Source organism: Oncorhynchus clarkii, chromosome 29 (genome assembly GCF_045791955.1).
Source record: "Oncorhynchus clarkii lewisi isolate Uvic-CL-2024 chromosome 29, UVic_Ocla_1.0, whole genome shotgun sequence".
Taxonomy (NCBI): Eukaryota; Metazoa; Chordata; class Actinopteri; order Salmoniformes; family Salmonidae; genus Oncorhynchus; species Oncorhynchus clarkii.
Genome location: NC_092175.1, coordinates 37,214,121 through 37,233,670, shown reverse-complemented (window position 1 = coordinate 37,233,670; position 19,550 = coordinate 37,214,121). Strand labels below are relative to the sequence as shown.

At 41.8% G+C, this 19,550-nt stretch overlaps 1 protein-coding gene across 1 annotated transcript; it reads right to left on the bottom strand.

Annotated features, from left to right (window-relative positions):
- Window positions 1-2,974: 2,974 nt before the first annotated feature.
- Window positions 2,975-16,208, bottom strand: LOC139388446 (CMP-N-acetylneuraminate-beta-galactosamide-alpha-2,3-sialyltransferase 1-like). The gene is made up of 6 exons (XM_071135107.1): window positions 15,918-16,208; window positions 11,238-11,431; window positions 9,729-9,911; window positions 9,574-9,619; window positions 3,636-3,755; window positions 2,975-3,142 (listed from the first exon to the last, which is right to left on the bottom strand). Exons 1-6 carry the CDS (start codon window positions 16,206-16,208, stop codon window positions 2,975-2,977), a joined length of 1,002 nt encoding a protein of 333 aa, XP_070991208.1.
- Window positions 16,209-19,550: the final 3,342 nt, after the last annotated feature.

Sequence of the window (19,550 nt, the reverse complement as noted above, 5' to 3'; positions counted from 1 at the left end):
GGGTCTGGCCCTGGGGTCATTTCTCCCTGGTACCATATAGAACAGAAACATTAACTCATGCTCTGGAATGAGGTCTCTTCAGGTTTTATCACCCAAAAGACATTGTACATCTCCTGTCAATGTTATCTCCCAGAGGCCCATTCTCAGTAGAACACACACAGATGAGTGTTTTAACAACCCCTTATTCTGTTGCAAAAAACAACTATTTGATGCAATAAAACTATTATAACATAATCTTGTAATTTCCACCACAATATACCGGAAAGGAACTCTCAGGACATACCAGAAAGGAATTCTCAGGATATACGAGAAAGGAATTCTCAGGATATACGAGAAAGGAATTCTCAGGATATACGAGAAAGGAATTCTCAGGATATACCAGAAAGGAATTCTCAGGATATACTAGAAAGGAATTCTCAGGACATACCAGAAAGGAACTCTCAGGACATACCAGAAAGGAGCTCTCAGTATTTACCGGAAAGGAACTCTCAGGACATACCAGAAAGGAGCTCTCAGTATTTACCGGAAAGGAACTCTCAGGACATACCAGAAAGGAGCTCTCAGTATTTACCGGAAAGGAACTCTCAGGACATACCGGAGAGGGTCTCAAAGATTTTACAATCACACAGTCTTTTTATATACTTAATCTACACAAAGAGCTGCTTACTCCTCCAAGGGGGAGGCAAACTTACAAAAGAGATGAGGGATAATTGTCTACATTTCCTTAGAAAAATAATACAAATGAGAACCGGTTCTAACCAATTCTCACAGACTATACAGTGCATTCTGAAAGTATTCAAACCTCATTTCTTCCCTAATCAATCTACACTCAACACCCCATAATGACAAAGTGAAAACAGGTTTTTAGACATTTTGGCAAATTGAAAACAGAACTACCTTATTTACATAAGTGTTCAGACCGTTCGCTATGAGACTTGAAATTGAGCTCCGGTGCATTTCCATTGATCATCCTTGAGATGTTTCTACAACTTGATTGGAGTCCACCTGTGGTAAATTCAATTGGTTGGACATGATTTGGAAAGGCACAAACCTGTCTATATAAGGTCCCACACTTGACAGTGCATGTCAAAACAAAAAAGGAATTGTCCGTAGAGCTCCGAGACAGATTTGGGGAAGGGTAGAAAACATGTCTGCATCATTGAAGGTCCCCAAGAACACAGTGGCCTCCATCATTCTTAAATGGAAGAAGATTGGAACCACAAAGCCTCTACCTAGAGCTGGCCGCCCGGCCAAACCGAGAAATCGGGGGAGATTGGCCTTGGTCAGGGAGGTGACCAAGAACCCGATGGTCACTCTGAGTTCCTCTGTGGAGATGGGAGAACCTTCTAGAAGAACAACCATCTCTGCAGCACTCCACCAATCAGGCCTTTATGGTAGAAAGGCCAGATGGAAGCCACTCCTCAGTAAAAGGCACAAGACAGCCCACTTGGAGTTTGCCAAAAGGCACCTAAAAGACTCTCAGACCATGAGAAACAAGATTCTCTGGTCTGATGAGACCAAGATTGAACTCTTTAGCCTGAATGCCAAGCATCACGTCTGGAGGAAACTTGGAACCATCCCTACAGTGAAGCATGGTGGTGGTAGCATCAAGATGTGGGGATGTTTTTCCGCGGCAGGGACTTGGAGACGAGTTAGGATTGAGGGAAAGATGAACAGAGCAAAGTACAGAGAGATCCTTGATGATAACCTGCTCCTCAGACTGGGGTGAAGGTTCACCTTCCAACAGGACAACAACCCTAAGCACACAGCCAAGGCAACGCAGGAGTCTCTGAATGTCCTTGAGTGGTCCAGCCAGAGCCCGGACTTGAAGCCGATCTAACATCTCTGGAGAGACCTGAAAATAGCTGTGCAGCAATGCTCCCCGTCCAACCTGGCAGAGCTTGAGAGGATATGCAGAGAAGACTGGGAGAAATTCCCCAAATACAGGTGTGCCAAGCTGTAGAGTCATACCCAAGAAGACGCAAAGCTGTGATCACCGTCAAAGGGGCTTCAACAAAGTACTGAGTAAAGGGTCTGAATACTTCTGTACATGTCCTATTTCAGTTTTTAAATTTCTAAAAACCTGTTTTTGCTTTGTCATTATGGGGTATTGTGTGTAGATTGATGAGGGGGAAAACTATTAAATCCATTTTAGAATAAGACTGTAACGTAACAAAATGTGGAAAAAGTCAAGGGGTCTGAATCATTTCTGAATGCACTGTATGTCTAAAATAGAGGAGACATGGGATCTTTAAAGCCTAACCAGAGGAAACTATGTTTCCACACGGCTAGGCTTTAGTGCACGAAAGATAATGAGCAATTAATAAATCACTCTTCTGTGTGGTACGTAAAGAGGTTACTGGACAGGTGTGGAAAATGACCAGTGACTAGTAGTATTCAACTCAAGCATTTACATAGCATTAGTCTGTAACAAAACCATTTTGTACCCACAGCACAAAATTCTACAACTGGCTAGTTTCGGCTCTTCTCGTCTTTCCTTATGTTGGCTGTTGTATCTGAACCCGGGCTTAAAAGAGCTGTATAGTATGATTGTTGGAAGATATTTCAAATCTGATTCCAGATTTGAATAGCAGGGAAGCAGCCTAAGTTTTTATCTTACTTGCTGGTAAAGCTCTCAACTTAGCTGATTTGTGTTACATTATTGTGATTAGAATGTTAGAAGTCATGGGAGTTTTTAACAATGGTAGCTTTGGAAATTTGAAAAGTAGATTTGTTTTTAAAAGTAGATTTGTTTTTAAAAGTAGATTCATTTTTTTAGAAGGTCAAAAAGTTTAAGAAGTATAAATGTTATCAAAAGCAAGTTTATCCAGACCAAACTTTTTTAAAAGTTTGAATGGTGTTTCTAAGATGTAATGTAGTCCTCGACACACTAAACAGTCAGAAATAAATTGTTCAATATAAAGAAAATGGGACTACTGAAGCAAATCCCGTTAATGATCTGGATTAATGATTATCACCATCCCTTATATATCTCAAGTTTGTGTATTTCCGAGAGCTTTCTAGTGACATTGTACTCATAGTCTCCAGGGTGTGGTCCAGTCTTGAGCTTTTTATTGGTTAGTGTTTCCCAGTAGTGGTGCCAGTTCCCATTTCTGTCTTTCCCAAATCCATACACATTCACCTGCATTTGGAATTAAGTGTTTAGAGAATTAGTTTAATAACAGTGTTTACTGAGGTTTTATGTATGGCAATGTGATATATTGTCTATGCAGCCTATAGGCCTACATGATTTGGGTGTTAGTGTTATACTATATGCATTGCGTGGTGTAGCATACAGTCTATCTTGTAGTGACCTGAGAAAGTACCATTCCTAGCAGAGCATGTTTTGGTATTGCTAAACACTGCACAATTTAAACACTTTGCTCTCCAAATACTCTTTCCCTGACACTCGTGTAAATATTGTACTGTAAATTATTGAGTGTCTTCTTGTATTTATACTTATGAAAATGTTTATTCTGTTCCATGGAGCTTAATTTTTACTTATTTCTTATTGTTGTTGCATTATAGAGAGGGAACCTGCTAGTAAGCATTTCATTGGACTGTGTACACCATGTGTATCCTGCGCATATGACACAACTTGAACTTGATGTGTGTTGATATGTATAACGTCTTACCTCATCACAAATGTGTAGGGCTAATATCAAAGCCATGAATCCGGTGGAGGGGTATTTGCCGTAATAGTCAAGCCAGACTTCATGAACATATTTCATGAACACAGGATTCAGAACCAATACCTGCATGGAATATATTATAAATAAACAGCATGATTTAATTAGAAAATGCAATGCAAATAGTACGGGTAGCCATTTGACTAGATGTTCAGGAGTCTTATGTCTTGGGGGATAGAAGCTGTTTGAAAGCCTCTTGGACCTAGACTTGGCACTTCGGTACCGCTTGCCGTGCGGTAGCAGAGAGGACAGTCTATGACTAGGGTGGCTGGAGTCTTTGACAATTTAAGGCCTTCCTCTGACACCGCCTGGTATAGAGATCCTGGATGGCAGGAAGCTTGGCCCCAGTGATGTACTGGGCCAATCGCACTACCCTCTGTAGTGCCATGCGGTCGGAGGCCGAGCAGTTGCCATACCAGGCAGTGATGCAACCGGTCAAGATACTCTCGATGGTGCAGGTGTAGAACCTTTTGAGGATCTGAGGACCCATGCCAAATCTGTTCAGTCTCCTGGGGGGAATAGGTTTTGTCGTGTCCACTTCACGACTGTCGTTGTGTGCTTGGACCATGTTAGTTTGTTGGTGATGTGGACAACAAGGAACTTGAAGATCTCAACCTGCTCCACTGCAGCCACGTTGATGAGAATGGGGGCGTGCTCGGTCCTCTTTTTCCTGTAGTCCACAATCATCTCCTTTGTCTTGATAACGTTGAGAAAGAGGTTGTTGTCCTGGCACCACACGGCCAAGTCTCTGACCTCCTCCCTATAGGCTGTCTCGTTGTTGTCGGTGATCAGGCCTACCACTGTTGTGTCATTGGCAAATTTAATGATGGTGTTGGAGTCGTGCCTGGCCGTGCAGTCATGAGTGAACAGAGAGTACAGGAGGGGATGAGCACGCACCCCTGAGGGGCACCTGTGTTGAGGATCAGCGTGGCGGAAGTGTTGTTACCTACCCTTACCACCTGGGGGCGCACCGTCAGGAAGACCAGGATCCAGTTGCAGAGGGAGGTGTTTAGTTCCAGGATCCTTAGCTTATTGATGCGCTTTGACAGCACTATTGTGTTGAACGCTGAGCTGGAGTAAATTAATAGCATTCTCACATAGGTGTTCCATTTGTCCAGGTGGGAAAGGGCAGTGGGGAGTGCAATAGAGAATGCATCATCTGTGGATCTGTTTGGGCGGTATGCAAATTGGAGTGGGTCTTGGGTTTCTGGGATGATGGTGTTGATGAGAGCCATGACCAGCCTTTCAAAGCACTTCATGGCTACAGACTTGAGTGCTACGGGTTGATAGTCATTTAGGCAGATTACCTTAGTGTTCTTGGGCACAGGCACTATGAGGTCTGCTCAAAACATGTTGATATGACAGACTCGGACAGGGAGAGGTTGAAAATGTTAGTGAAGACACTTGCTAGTTGGTCAGCGCATGCCCGCAGTACAAGTCCTGGTAATCCGTCTGGCCCTGCGGCCTTGTGAATGTTGACCTGTCTAAAGGTCTTACTCACATCAGCAGCGGAGAGCATGATCACACTGTCTTCCGGAACAGCTGGTGCTCTCATGCATGTTTCAGTGTTATTTGCCTCGAAGCGAGCATAGAAGTAGTTTAGCTCATCCGGTAGGCTCTTGTCACTGGGCAGCTCTTGGCTGTGCTTCCCTTTGTATTCTGTAATGGTTTGCAAGCCCTGCCACATCCAACGAACGTCGGAGCCGGTGTAGTACAATTCAATCTTAGTCCTGTATTGATACTTTGCCTGTTTGATGATTCATCGGAGGGCATAGCGGGATTTCTAATAAGCTTCCTTGAAAGCGGCAGCTCTAGCCTTTAGCTCAGTGCGGATGCTGCCTGTAATCCATGGCTTCTGGTTGGGGTATGTACGTATGGCCAATGTGGGGACAACGTCATCTATGCACTTATTCATGAAGCCAATGACTGATGTGGTGTACTCCTCAATGCCAATGGAGGAATCCTGGAACATATTCCAGTCTTTGCTAGCCAAACAGTCCTGTAGTTTAGCATCTGCTTCATCTGACCACTTTTTTATTGGTCTAGTCACTGGTGCTTCTTGCTTTAAATTTTGCTTGTAATCAGGAATGAGGAGGATGGAATTATGGTCAGATTTGTCAAATGGAGGGTGAGGGTGCATCTCTGTGTGTGGAGTATAGGTTGTCCAGAGGTATTTTCCCACTGAATGCACATTTAACATGCTGATAGAAATTTGGTAAAACTGATTTAAGTTTCCCTGCATTAAAATCCCCGGCTACTAGGAGCACCAAAGTTTTCTTGTTTGATTATGGTGGAATACAGCTCATTCAATGCTATCTTAGTGTCAGCATCTGACTGTGATGTTATGTAAACATCTACAAAGAATATAGATGAAAACTCATGCTGTAGGTAGTGTGGCCTGCAGCTTATCATGAGAAACTCTACCTCAGGCGAGCAAAACCTCGCAGACTTCCTTAGATGTCGTGCACCGGCTGTTGTTTCCAAAAATACATAGACCGCCGCCCCTTGTCTTACCAGATGCCCCTGTTCTATCCTGCCGGTACATCGCAACAGGAAATGTGAATTATCATTTGGATAATAATTGATTGACTTTTTTGGAGGGGTTGATACGTTTCACATGTTTTTTAGCCTCTAATACAGTGGTTCACAATGTTTTTATAGTCCCGTACCCCTTCAAACACTCAACCTCCAGCTCCACCCCCTCTAGCACCAGGGTCAGTGCACTCTCAAATATTGTTTTTGCCATCATTGTAAGCCTGCCACACACACACTATACAACACATTTATTAAACATAAGAATGAGTGTGAGTTTTTGTCACAACGTGGGAAGTGACAAAGAGCTCTTATAGGACCAGGGCACAAATAATAATATAGTAATAATCAATCATTTAGCTTTTTATTTAACCACCTTACATATAACATTTGTTCATTGGAAACTGTGAATAACTCACCACAGGTTAATGAGAAGGGTGTGAAAGGATGCATATTACATATTGCATATTACTCTGCAATGTTGGGTCGTATTGGAGAGAGTCTCCGTCTTAAATAATTTTCCATACACCGAGAATCCACTCTCACATAGGCACGTGGTTGCAAAGGGCAACAGTGTCTTAACAGCGCAATTTGCCAAGGCAGGAGCCTCATCGAAATCTGCCAATGGCTTCTGATTAAATTCAATTTTCACAGAACCGCTTGTTGCAATTTCGATGAGGTTCTCTTCTTCAGATATCGGTAAGTGGACTGGAGGCAGGGCATGAAAGGGACAACTCAGGTGCTTCGCTATATCATGTTTGACATTGTCCGTCAATGTGAGTTCATTTGCACACACAAAAATCATACAATGATGGAAAGACCTGTGTGTTGTCCTTGTTAATGCAGACAGAGAAGAGCTCCAACTTCTTAATCATAGCCTCAAATTTGTCCCACACATTGAATATAGTTGCGGAAAGTCTGTGTAATCCTAGATTCAGATCATTCAGGCGAGAAAATACATCACCCAGATAGGCCAGTTGAGTGAGAAACTTGTCATCATGCAAGCGGTCAGACAAGTGAAAATGATGGTCAGTAAGAAAACTTTAAGCTCGTCTCTCAATTTAAAAACAACGTGTCAATACTTTGCCCCTTGATAACCTGTGCACTTCTGTATGTTGCAAAAGCGTTACATGGTCGCTGACCATATCATCGCATAGTGCAGAAAATACACAATTTCAGGGGCCTTGTTTTAACAAAGTTTTCACTGTAGTGTCCAAAACGTCTTTCAAGCTGTCAGGCATTCCTTTGGCAGCAAGAGCCTCTCGGCGGATGCTGCAGTGTACCCAGGTGGCGTGGGGAGCAACTGCTTGCACGCGTGTTACCACTCCACTATGTCTCCCTGTCATTGCTTTTGCGCCATCAGTACAGGTGCCAACATGAGCAGCAGCTATGTTTGGCTACATACGGACCGTTAGCGGAATTCCCACGAGAGAGTAACGGTTAATGTGATTTAATTATTTGACTAGGCTACCTGTATTTGACATTGTGTTGTTATTTCGCTGAACACTAGATGGTTCAATTTTATTTTTGGCAGTGAAACGAGGCTACACAGGCGGGAAAAAAACTCACCCAAATGTATAAATGGACTATTTGAAAATGTGAATCACATTTTAATTTGTGTATACCGCGACGGCATTGCGCGTACCCCTACAGGAGGCCTTTTGTCTCTTCCTAGGCCGTCATTGTAAATAATTCTTTGTTTTTAATTGACTTGCCGGATTAAATAAAGGTTAAATCAAAATAAATCAAATAAAAGTTAAATGAAATCAAATGAAGATCCTACATCGGTACTGATGGGCCTCTTCTCCTATAGCATTTTCAAAAAACGAACATGGCTCAAAGGTCCCCCCCCCCCCCCCCCCCCCCCCCCAAAAAACAAAAGGAGTGTCAATGACATCATCCTAGGTGCTTGAATTGTGTTGAGTTTGTACAATAAAACTGGACTACGTTCAAAATTCCTCATTCCGTTTTAGTAATGGGCATACCACCAACACCATAGAACCCCACAGTGGAGGTGCCATAATACCCATAAAACCTAGTGGTCAAGCAAGGAAATGGTTCCTTAAAATAAGGCCTGTGTTTCGCGTAGGCTTACCCTGGCGTGACGTTTTGAAAACCATGTAAATCTCTCTCAGACAAGGTGACTTTTATCAATATATTCGGCTCTATTTACTCTCAGATTCAAAAATGCTAATTAGCATCAAAGTAGACATCATGCAAGACTACACATTCCTGCAAGCTCCTGCACATGGAGTAAAGTGAGTAAAATGAGTTTGGAAAATCTGAAACTGTGCATCTTAAAAATAGTTTAGAATGATAGAATGAAAAGCATGAAAAGCAAACCACCCTAGACATAAAACCCTTAGGCATCGCCCCAATAGGGTTAACCCACTTGGTGGGAATTATAGCATGGATCATATAGTATTGCTACACTGCCCCCTCCGAACAGGAAGGAATGTCCCTGTGCTTCGATGACTCAGCCACCATATTCAGACCATGTGTTCCCAATGGCCTCACCATTCCCCTTCTGACACCAATGTAGCAAACAGTGATGCAGGGAAGCAAACCCAGGTTGCTTCCATGAAAGGCAAACACCTTACACATTGCGCCAATAACCCACTTAGTGGGAATTGTAAAATGGCCAATATAGCGAGGATCGCTACAATATGGTCACTGTGATAGAACATTTATTTTCATTGGTGATTTTCTGAATTTATCTAAGTCTCATCAAGTAGGCCTAGCCTGATTATCTAGCCTGATTATCAGACATCACCATGTAGACTGGATCGTAAGAGACAATATTATTCTGGTAAAGCAAGTACACTTTTTAATTGAACTATTATATTGAAGAGATTAAACAGGATCTTAAGTACTTACAAATTGGTAACATATTGTACATATTGTAAAAAAAAAATGAACATACAGTGTATCATAGGAAGTTGTGTACAATTTTCAGGGAGCTGTTTTGCCTCGTGAGCGAGCACTACATTCAAAACTACTGGCTGAAATTATACAAAACCTTTATAACGCATATTTAATCTCAGTATTCACAATAATGGTAGTATTGTGTGCATGTAAACATACTCTGAACAATTCCACGTTGACACTCTTTCACTGCGTTGTGTGTGCAAAACATGGATGATAAACACAAGTGGAATTTTACGAGACTTCGCAAATGTGTTATCGAGCATCTGACCAAATTACGCACGATTTTAGGGTCAACCGAGATTAGCCCATACCTAACTAACAAACATCCTCAATTACCTACTATCCAACATATAAACATATAATGCATTTATCATTGACTGTATTAGAACCATAATACATGATCGTGATCAACAATGTGACTCACCAAATCTTTGTTGGCCTTTATCTTCGGTCTAAGACGTAAATATGAGCTGTTGAATAAAATAAGACCTACATTTTATCCAGAGTTTCTATGTCATCTTTGAAAAATGCATGGTGTCACAGATTGATGGACTAATCAAAAGGAGAACGGTTACTCACAAGGTGATGTGAGACCCAGTGGTAATGGCACCGGGCAGCCACTGAAGGTCCAGAGTCTTGAAAGGGAAAAACAAGAGACTAGTGGTGTTGTCCAGATCTATGGCACTCTCTGGGTATATGATGTGATGTGTGGTGCGGCTGCCAACATCCCTCTCATAGCCAGAGGTACGAGCCTTGTTCATTCTGGATAACACAGTAAATAACCGGGATCCATATCATGATTGCCATATTCCAAAACACTTTAATTCAAAACACATAGTCATTTATACCGCCAAGATAAAAAAAAAAATGAAAACACCAAACCAAACCAAAACAGGCATACATAGAGGACATTAAATCAATACGTTGGATGAAGGCACAACTTTGCCATACTGTCTTCTGTGACACCATGGGTAAGGCCATTGAGGGCTATATATATGTTCAAATCGTTTATTTCTTCTTATTGTACTTGGTAAACAAACTGAAAGGGTGCATATAATACCACCTGGAGGTCTAAACAGGTATAAAGCCAACGTTAGTGATTAACTGCCACATGCAGCTATGCCACATTTTTGCTACTTTCTCCATGGAGTGTGCACTCGTTCACTACTTCCCACAAATCTAAAAGCACTGAACAACTGTGCAAGTGTGCAAGTGAACAAGTGCAACTGTGCAAATGTGCAAGTGAACAAGTGCACACTTTGAGGTAGGAGGGACAAATGGGACATAACCCTTAATTCCTTGGAATTCTTTGATCCTTCCTTAACCTATAGGAAGTCCCGCCCAGTTGACTCCCTCAAAATGGTGAAAGTCCTCAATTGCACTGCTCATGCTAAAACAGGCTGTGTTGCACTGCCTATGCTAAAACAGGCTGTGTTGCACTGCTCATGCTAAAACAGGCTGTGTTGCACTGCCCATGCTAAAACAGGCTGTGTTGCACTGCCCATGCTAAAACAGGCTGTGTTGCACTGCCCATGCTAAAACAGGCTGTGTTGCACTGCCCATGCTAAAACAGGCTGTGTTGCACTGCCCATGCTAAAACAGGCTGTGTTGCACTGCCCATGCTAAAACAGGCTGTGTTGCACTGCCCATGCTAAAACAGGCTGTGTTGCACTGCCTATGCTAAAACAGGCTGTGTTGCACTGCCCATGCTAAAACAGGCTGTGTTGCACTGCCTATGCTAAAACAGGCTGTGTTGCACTGCCCATGCTAAAACAGGCTGTGTTGCACTGCCCATGCTAAAACAGGCTGTGTTGCACTGCCCATGCTAAAACAGGCTGTGTTGCACTGCCCATGCTAAAACAGGCTGTGTTGCACTGCCCATGCTAAAACAGGCTGTGTTGCACTGCCCATGCTGAAACAGGCTGTGTTGCACTGCCCATGCTAAAACAGGCTGTGTTGCACTGCCCATGCTAAAACAGGCTGTGTTGCACTGCCCATGCTAAAACAGGCTGTGTTGCACTGCCCATGCTGAAACAGGCTTTGTGGCAAGTGTGCCCTCGATCAACCACACCCTCTCAGTTGGCTTACCTTATGATGACATCACTGGAGTCGATGAGAGCTCCGTAGTGGGAGCCCTTGAGGTTCCCAGAGTTCCCCACCACAGCACAGGTCCTACAGCGCTCAGGGCCCGCGTCCATGTAAAGGTCAGCATCAGGGATGACCTGGAACAACTTCTCCACCACCTCGCTAAAGTTGGCTATGTTACGGTCTTTCTGCAATTTCTGGTTATTTAATTGCACCAGACAATACATAAAACAACAATGAATACACAATAGGAAACCCACACACTAAAGGTAAGACTCCAGAGCCACCTGCTCTTTACACTGAGGTTATTGATGACTACTATAGCAAACCGTTAATCAGTTGTCAGTGACCATGCTTATATTGCAGCCTAAACATCAAATAAAAGAGTTCATTCGGAATAAAACTCCCTCGTATACAAAAATGTAACTACAGTAAACTATTGGAGATTCTTAAAGGGATAGTGTGAGATTTTGGCAAACCTCCCCAGAGTCAGATGAACAAGTCGTTTTATGTCTCTGTGTGCAATTTGATGGAAGTTTATGGTTGTTTCTCGATTGCCAGAGGTGGGACCAAGTCAATATTATTCAAGTCACGAGTAAGTCTCAAGTGACAAGGTCCAAATCTCAAGTTGAGTCCCTTGTAGAACGGGTCGAGTCATGTCCAAGACGTGCATTCTAAGGACGAAGTCGAGTCAAAGGTTTAAAGTCAAGTAGAAAAAATCTACAGAGGCAATGACTCGTTCAACCACAAATCTTTGTCTATTTATTGAGGCTACCAGACAGGCCTTTTCATTATTTTGTCTGCAACACATTTTGATTATGTAATAATTCATTTTAACAACCAATTCCAAACACAAGTTTCATAAGTAAAGGATACATTTCAAGCCATTTTGCATACCAAATGACCAGTAGAGCCTATGCTAGTCATTGTTGCTTAATGCCCCATTGCTAATAAACGGTTCATATCCTCGATCACCAAAATGTTTTGGAACTGCATTTTTATTGATGTCAATCCTCTCTCCATACGATTTGACATTTGCGCTGCACCCGATCTTATAGCTGAACATCAAATCTGAAATCTGTTCGCTGACCCAGTGGTTTTCAAACGATTTGACCCGCAATCCTTAAAATATGTGTGACCCCCGCGCATGCACACGTGCACACTCGCTACGCAAATATAGCCTCCCACTGGGCACAAACATAAATTCAACGTCTATTCCACATTGGTTCAACAATGTTGATTCAACCAGTGTCATTGCAGTCATAAATGGTGATGCAAATGCAAGATACGTAAATAAATGCAATTTACACCTGCATTTTGAACTGAATGTAATTTATGTGAACAGTCAATATCAACTTGAGATATCATGTCACATTGAGCCCTGGGAGCAGTTGTTTTGGAGGATTTACTGAGTTGCTCAAGGGCAGAACAGCTGATTTTTCTACTTTTCCGGCTCGAGGATTCAGTTACTGTCGTAATGCTCAAATTGTTAAAATGATTTGATAAAATATTGCATTTGGCCTTTACTATAGAAGCACATTGAATAACGCATTCATAAATGGCAAAATATAAAGTCAAAAAATAAAATGTTGAAGTGTCTGTCCTATATCTAGCAGATATAAGAAAGCTCAGGAAATGTTTTAGTTTTTTTGGACACATATTTAACCCCTTATTTTTGTTGGTACTAAGATGTCTAAGGTGGAGCCGGAGAAGAAGGCTGATGTTTTACGTGTCCCTAACCGATTGTGTTTTTGTTCGTTTATTTGCCTTGTTTGTAACTTATTTTTTAAACTTATTTTGTACATAATGTTGCTGCTACCGTCTCTTATGACCAAAAATATATTTTGGACATCAGAACTGCGATTACTCACCACAAACTGGCAGAATCCTTTTTTCCTTTAACGAGTCCGACGAGCCCGACGTAAATGACTGCTTTCCCGGGAACAGGCCCAGATCCCCATCATTTGGGTGAAGAGAAGGCAGAGAAAAAGGGTCCGGAGGGCTGCCACCTGAGAATTCGTAGGCAATCGAATAAACCCCCACTGCCTTCCATTCTGCTAGCAAACGTGCAATCTTTGGAAAATAAAATCGATGACCTACACTGACGATTAAACTACCAACGGGACATTCAAAACTAATATCTGCTTCACTGAGTCGTGGCAGAACGACGACACTATCAACATACAGCTGCCTGGTTATACGCTGTATCGGCAGGATAGAAGAGTGGTGTCTGGTAAAACAAGGGGCGGCGGACTATGTATTTTTGTAAATAACAGCTGGTGCACAATATCTAAGGAAGTCTCAAGATTTTGCTCGCCTGAGGTAGAATATTTCATGATAAGCTGTAGACCACACTATCTACGTAGAGAGTTTTCATCTGTATTTTTCGTAGCTGTCTACATACCACCACAGACTGAAGCTGGCACTAAGACCACACTGTACTCCGCCATAAGCAAACAGGAAAACGCTAACCCAGAGGCGGCACTCCTAGGGGCAAGGGACTTTCATGCAGGGAAAATGTAATTTGTCTAACCAAATATTTATCAGCATGTAAATTGTGCAACCAGAGGGATAACCACTCTGGACACCTTTACTCCACACACAGAGACGCATACAAAGCTCTCCCTCGCCCTCCATTTGGCAAATCTGACTATAATTCTATCCTCCTTACAAGCAAAAATTAAAGCAGGAAGCAACAGTGACTCAATCAATAAAAAAGTGGTCAGATGAAGCAGATGCTATGCTACAGGACTGTTACGCTAGCACAGACTGGAATATGTTCCGGGATTCCTCCAATGGTACATTGGTACACCACATCAGTCACTGGCTTCATCAATAAGTGCATCGATGACGTCGTCCCCACATTGACCGCATGTACATACCCCGACCAGAAACCATGGATTACAGGCAACATCCGCACTGAGTTAAAGGCTAGAGCTGCCACTTTCAAGGAGTGGGACTCTAACCCGGAAGCTTATAAGAAATCTCGCTATGCCCTCCAACGAACCATCAAACTGGCAAAGCGTCAATCCTGGACTAAGATCAAATCATACTACACCGGGTCTGACACTCGTCAGATGTGGCAAGGCTTGCAAACCATTACAGACTACAATGGGAAGCACAGTTGAGAGCTGCCCAGTGACACGAGCCTACCAGATGAGCTAAACTACTCACTGGGGCCAAGCTTCTACCCCCAAGCCCTAAGGCTCATGAACGTCTAATCACATGGCTACCCAGACTATTTGCATTGCCCCCCCCCACTCTTTTACAACTCTGCTACTTTCTGTTGTTATCATCTACAGTGTATGCATTGTCACTTTAAGAGTCTGGTGTCACTGAGAACTGTCCTTGTTTTTGAAAGAAAAGCACATTTGTTGTCCATTAAAATAACATCAAATTGATCAGAAATACAGTGTAAACATTGTTAATGTTGTAAATTATTTAAAAAGCCTTACAACCTCTCATTCATTCAGTTTCACACTCGGGCGGCAGGTAGCCTAGTGGTTAAAGCACTGGGCCAGTAACTGAGAGGTTGCTAGATCAAATCCCCAAGCTGACAAGGTAAAAGTCTGTTGTTCTGCCCCTGAACAAGGCAGTTAACCCACTATTCCTATGCTGTAATTGTAAATAAGAATTTGTTCTTAATTGACTTGCCTAGTTAAATAATTCACTTGCAACACCCCCCAAAATCTTCTCACTGTTCTAGCTAACCCAACCTGTGTTGATTGAGGGCTTTTTTTACAAGTTTGATACTATTTCTGGCTGCATGGAAAATAATCCACAGAGAATCTGTGCCACAAAATGAGTGATAAAATGTTCCAAAACATGGCCAGATCATTTCAAGTCATCAGTCTCTAGTCAAAATCGAGTCCCATGTCTTGAGGCTCCAAGTCGAGTCTCAAGTCAAAATCGAGTCCCGTGTCTTGAGGCTCCAAGTCGAATCTCAAGTCAAAATCGAGTCCCGTGTCTTGAGGCTCCAAGTCGAGTCTCAAGTTTTTAAAATTTTATATCAAGTCTAGTCTCAAGTCATCAAATTTGTGACTAGAGTCAGACTTGAGTCGAAGTCATATGACTCGAGTTCACACCTCTGGCGATTGATAACTAGCGTTAGCGCAATGACTGGAAGTCTACTGGATCAGCTAGCATTAGTGCAATCAGCTAGCTGACCCCGTAGACTTTTGTCAGTGCGCTAAAGCTAGCTGACTTTAGTACATTTTAAAAAGGGCTTGATTGTCAAAATGTCACACTATTCCATTAACTTTAGAACACAATAAACAGGTTTTGATATTTCAATGTGTAGTGACACTGAGTGTTTGGGACTCTCCTTGACCAATGGAAACATTAAAAGGCTAATCTACATAGGAAGATGCTGTTTCTGTGACAGTCGATCAGTTGTTCTTTACAGATAATAATCAATTACTGTTATAAAGTTTAGAATAATCAATGCAACGGTCACATCAATGAGATGGCGGGTAGTGTTTTATTTTTCTAATTTGTTTTATTTTATTTTAATGGTTTATTTAATTAGCATTCTATCTATTTTTTCTTGGTAGGTGTGGAAATATACCGTGTATAATGTATCAGTAAATATGTGAATATGTGTTGGGTGTGACAGCAGGCATCGCTTTTATTGCTTTAAGATAAGATGTAATAAAAAACCGTTGATAAAAACGTTTTTATTACCTGCCACCACATTCTTGTATCGTTGGAGAGTGTCTTGTACTTTCTGGTCAGAAAGGGTTGAAAAGATGTGTTGAAGCGCTTCTGAAACCAGAGGTCATCGTCTGGCTGTGTCATACATTTGAGACAGGCGCAATATTTTGGAGAGAGGATCCTGTCCAGAGGCCGAAGGGCATTTTTAACAAAGTCCACAAGCGAATTGGAGGACAGCTGTCCGGTATAAAACACAACGATAGTAGTGATGCAGAGTAGAACGATGACACGATGGACTTTTCTAATCCTGAAGATAATCATTTCGCCGATAGCAGGGAACCTGTTGGGTGTCACAGAATCCTCACCACCTGTAAAGAGATCAATAATAAACGGACAATTACATGTTATATAGAATAGATGTAACCTATAAGTCTTAATCAAACAGCTGAAGGATGAAAGGCAAATTAACAAATTGACATATGTAAATAAGGTATTTCTGTTTTTTATTTGTAATAGATTTGCAAACATTTCTAAAAACCTGTTTTTTCTTTGTCATTATGGGGCATTGTGTGTAGATTGATGAGGGGGACGACGACTATTTGATCAATTTTAGAAGAAGGCTGTAATGTAACAAATGTGGAAAAAGTCAAGGGGTGTGAATACTTTCCGAAGGCACTGTATACGGAAAGGGGGATACCTAGTCAGTTGCACAACTGAATGCATTCAACTGTAATGTGTCTTCCGCATTTAACCCAACCCCTCTGAATCAACATTCAAATTATGCCTATAGAAGAGAAAGCAATGTGTTGTTTTTATTGTGCTTACTGAATTAAGTTAAAAGTGAGCTAAAAAAAAAAATATTTTTTTTTTAAAGTGAGCTCAGGCCAGCCTTACTTATTGAACCTTCCTTATAAACTACATTAGCGTTCCAAAGATTAACTATAAAAAGTGAGAAATAAGTTGTACAAAACTGCTGAAGGAAGTCCCATTAACTGGGAAAGTAAGTTTCCTAAAGATGCGTGTGGTTACTAGCTTGTCTTAAAGTTTTTAAGGTTGTAAAATAGAAGCAGTGAACAGTAAAGTGGTAATGTTCGGTATGTCAGAGGCATGAAAAATTAGCAACGGATTTGAATGCAGGTGTTAGGCGGGTAGCCAGTAAATGAGCCCTTTTAAGTGATTGTTTGACAATCAGATTAAAACATCACGACTGGTTGTGTTCATGCCACAATAAAAGGAGGCAGCCGCATAGAGCTAAGACGCAGCTCCAACAACACATATTATCACATTATTCTGCCTAAAAACAACGATAACTTCTCGCACCCAGTGGCATGAGTGCTGTTTAGGTGAGAGCTGATGTCGCCCCATGAAAACCAGGGCCCACTTTGCCAAAGGCAGGGGCGCAAAATATGTAGCTTGTCCATGCCCAGCGCGCCTCTCCAGGGTGCTGTTGGAAAGACGCAGCGCTAAGGCGATCCACTAACGCTCCATCAAATTCATTTAACATAAATGATATAGCCTAACGTAGAAAGAGTAGTAGCCTTTGTGTTTTTTCTGTTAGCCCATAGACTGGAGACATATATATTACAATGTTATGAGACAGACACATTTTCATTCATTAACTTAATAATGAGGAGAGCGCGAGAGTGCAGGAGAAAGTCAACTAAAAAGGCAAGCGGGCAGACATCCGTTTTGGAGCGGCTGCAGCACAATCCAACAGAGGTGGACAGCAAATGGTGCTGAAATTAATTCATTTCAACAATTGTCTTCATTTTAATTCGACTTAACTAACATCAACAGGGCTTTTTGAAGCCTATTTCTTCCTATAAAAAAAATAAAAGGTAGGTTTACCTGTTTGACAGACGCAATTATGCTATCCATAGATTTTTGTCGGTATAGCCAAATACTCCAATACTGTCACCATGCACTCCTTAAATACCTCCATGCCTGGGAAGGGCTTGGTGTGTTCGGTTAAAAACAGGGCTCAAATTGAGTGGGGTTATGCCATACCCTTTGTTAAAGAAAATGGAAAAAACTATACCTATTGTTAACTTTATATTTTGAAATAAATAAATACAAAATATCCAGATAATATAACGCATTCTATAACAATACTAAATGCGTGATGCTTTTTGCTAGGAACAACCTTTAAAATGCCCACAAAAGACGTGACTCTGATGCATATGGAGATATATTGATTCCTGCATATCATGGATGAAGCTTGAGCTGGAATGTGAAGCTAACTAAAGCTAGCCAATTCAATAAAAACCTGAGAACTCTTAACTAGATTCTTACCCCTCGGGTTAACAATAACATTTATTGAAGTTTGAAAAGACAACACACCATTACAGATGTCAGCAAGAAAAACATTTAAGTTAACAAAACACAGAACATACACGAGTAGTTATTTTAACTATATACACACTTACCTGCAGACAATGTAGATGTTGCACATCTCTAACCCTGCCTAGTCTGGCACGTTGTAAATGTGGTCAGAAGGACAGCGACAGTTACCGCTGGCAGAGCGAAAGTTCATTCAAGTTCAGGAGTAAATGGATGAGAAATGTGACAGCAGCCACCTATCTCCCGTGCACTTCCCTGAATGAGTCATAAGCAGCAACAAGTTGTGTATATTAAGTATTATTGGGTATTAAGTTAAGTGTATTTTCAGTAAAGTATGTTATGTTATGTACTATTAACTGACCAAATGTACACTTGTGTTTGGTATACACTGAGTATACCAAACACAACCTCAATTCGTTGGGGCATGAACTCTACAAGTTGTCGTAAGCGTTTCACAGGGATGCTGGTCCCTGTTGATTCCAATGTATCCCACAGTTGTGTCAAGTTGACTGGATGTCCTTTGGTTGGTAGACCATTCTTGAGACACACATGAAACTGTTGAGCGTGGAAAACCCCAGCAGCGTTGCAGTTCTTTACACACTCAAACCGGTGCGCCTCGCACCTACTACCATACCCCCGGTGCCCATTCAATTGTCTAAAAGCTTAAAAATCTGTCTGTAACCTCCCTTTTCATCTACACTGACTGAAGTGGATTTGAAAAGTGACATCAATAAGGGGTCATAGTTTTCACCAGGATTCACCTGATATGGAAAGTGCAGGTGTTCTTAATGTTTAGTACACTCAGGGTCTCCATAGTTTACTTCTCATATTCTCACCCATGGCCATGACCCAAAATACAGAAATTAGGAGGCGCTGATAGAATGCAATTTATTTCACTATACTTTGGAATAGTAAACCTTGCTGTCTCCCTGTATTCCCTCTCACTATTCCTCCAGGGATTAAACCAGGCAGAATTGACAAGGCTAAGCAGGAATACTGATGATATTTGGAAGCTCCTCAGAGGACTCTGTAGGGTGGCACCATGGTGTAGCCGGAGGACGGCTAGTTTCTATCCTCTTCTGGGTACATTGACTTCAATACAAAACCTAGGAGGCTCGTGGTTCTCACCTCCTTCTATAGACTTACACAGTAATTATTAATTATTAACTTCTGGAGGACGTCCTCCAACCTATCTGATCTCTTAGAACATGAACTGACATGTTTCCCAGTCAATCAAAGGATCAGAGAATGAATCTAGTACTGAAAGCACAAGCCACAGCTAGCTAGCACTGCAGTGCATAAAATGTGGTGAGTAGTTGACTC

Bases quoted from the DNA above. Each gene is read 5' to 3' on its own strand.
- LOC139388446 (XM_071135107.1), bottom strand. From the start codon at position 16,208: ATGATTATCTTCAGGATTAGAAAAGTCCATCGTGTCATCGTTCTACTC. The intron at 11,432-15,917 runs GTAATAAAAACG...TTAAATAACCAG, and splicing joins ATACAAGAATGTGGTGGCAG to AAATTGCAGAAAGACCGTAA. The intron at 9,912-11,237 runs GTAAGCCAACTG...TGTGTTATCCAG, and splicing joins TCCAGTGATGTCATCATAAG to AATGAACAAGGCTCGTACCT.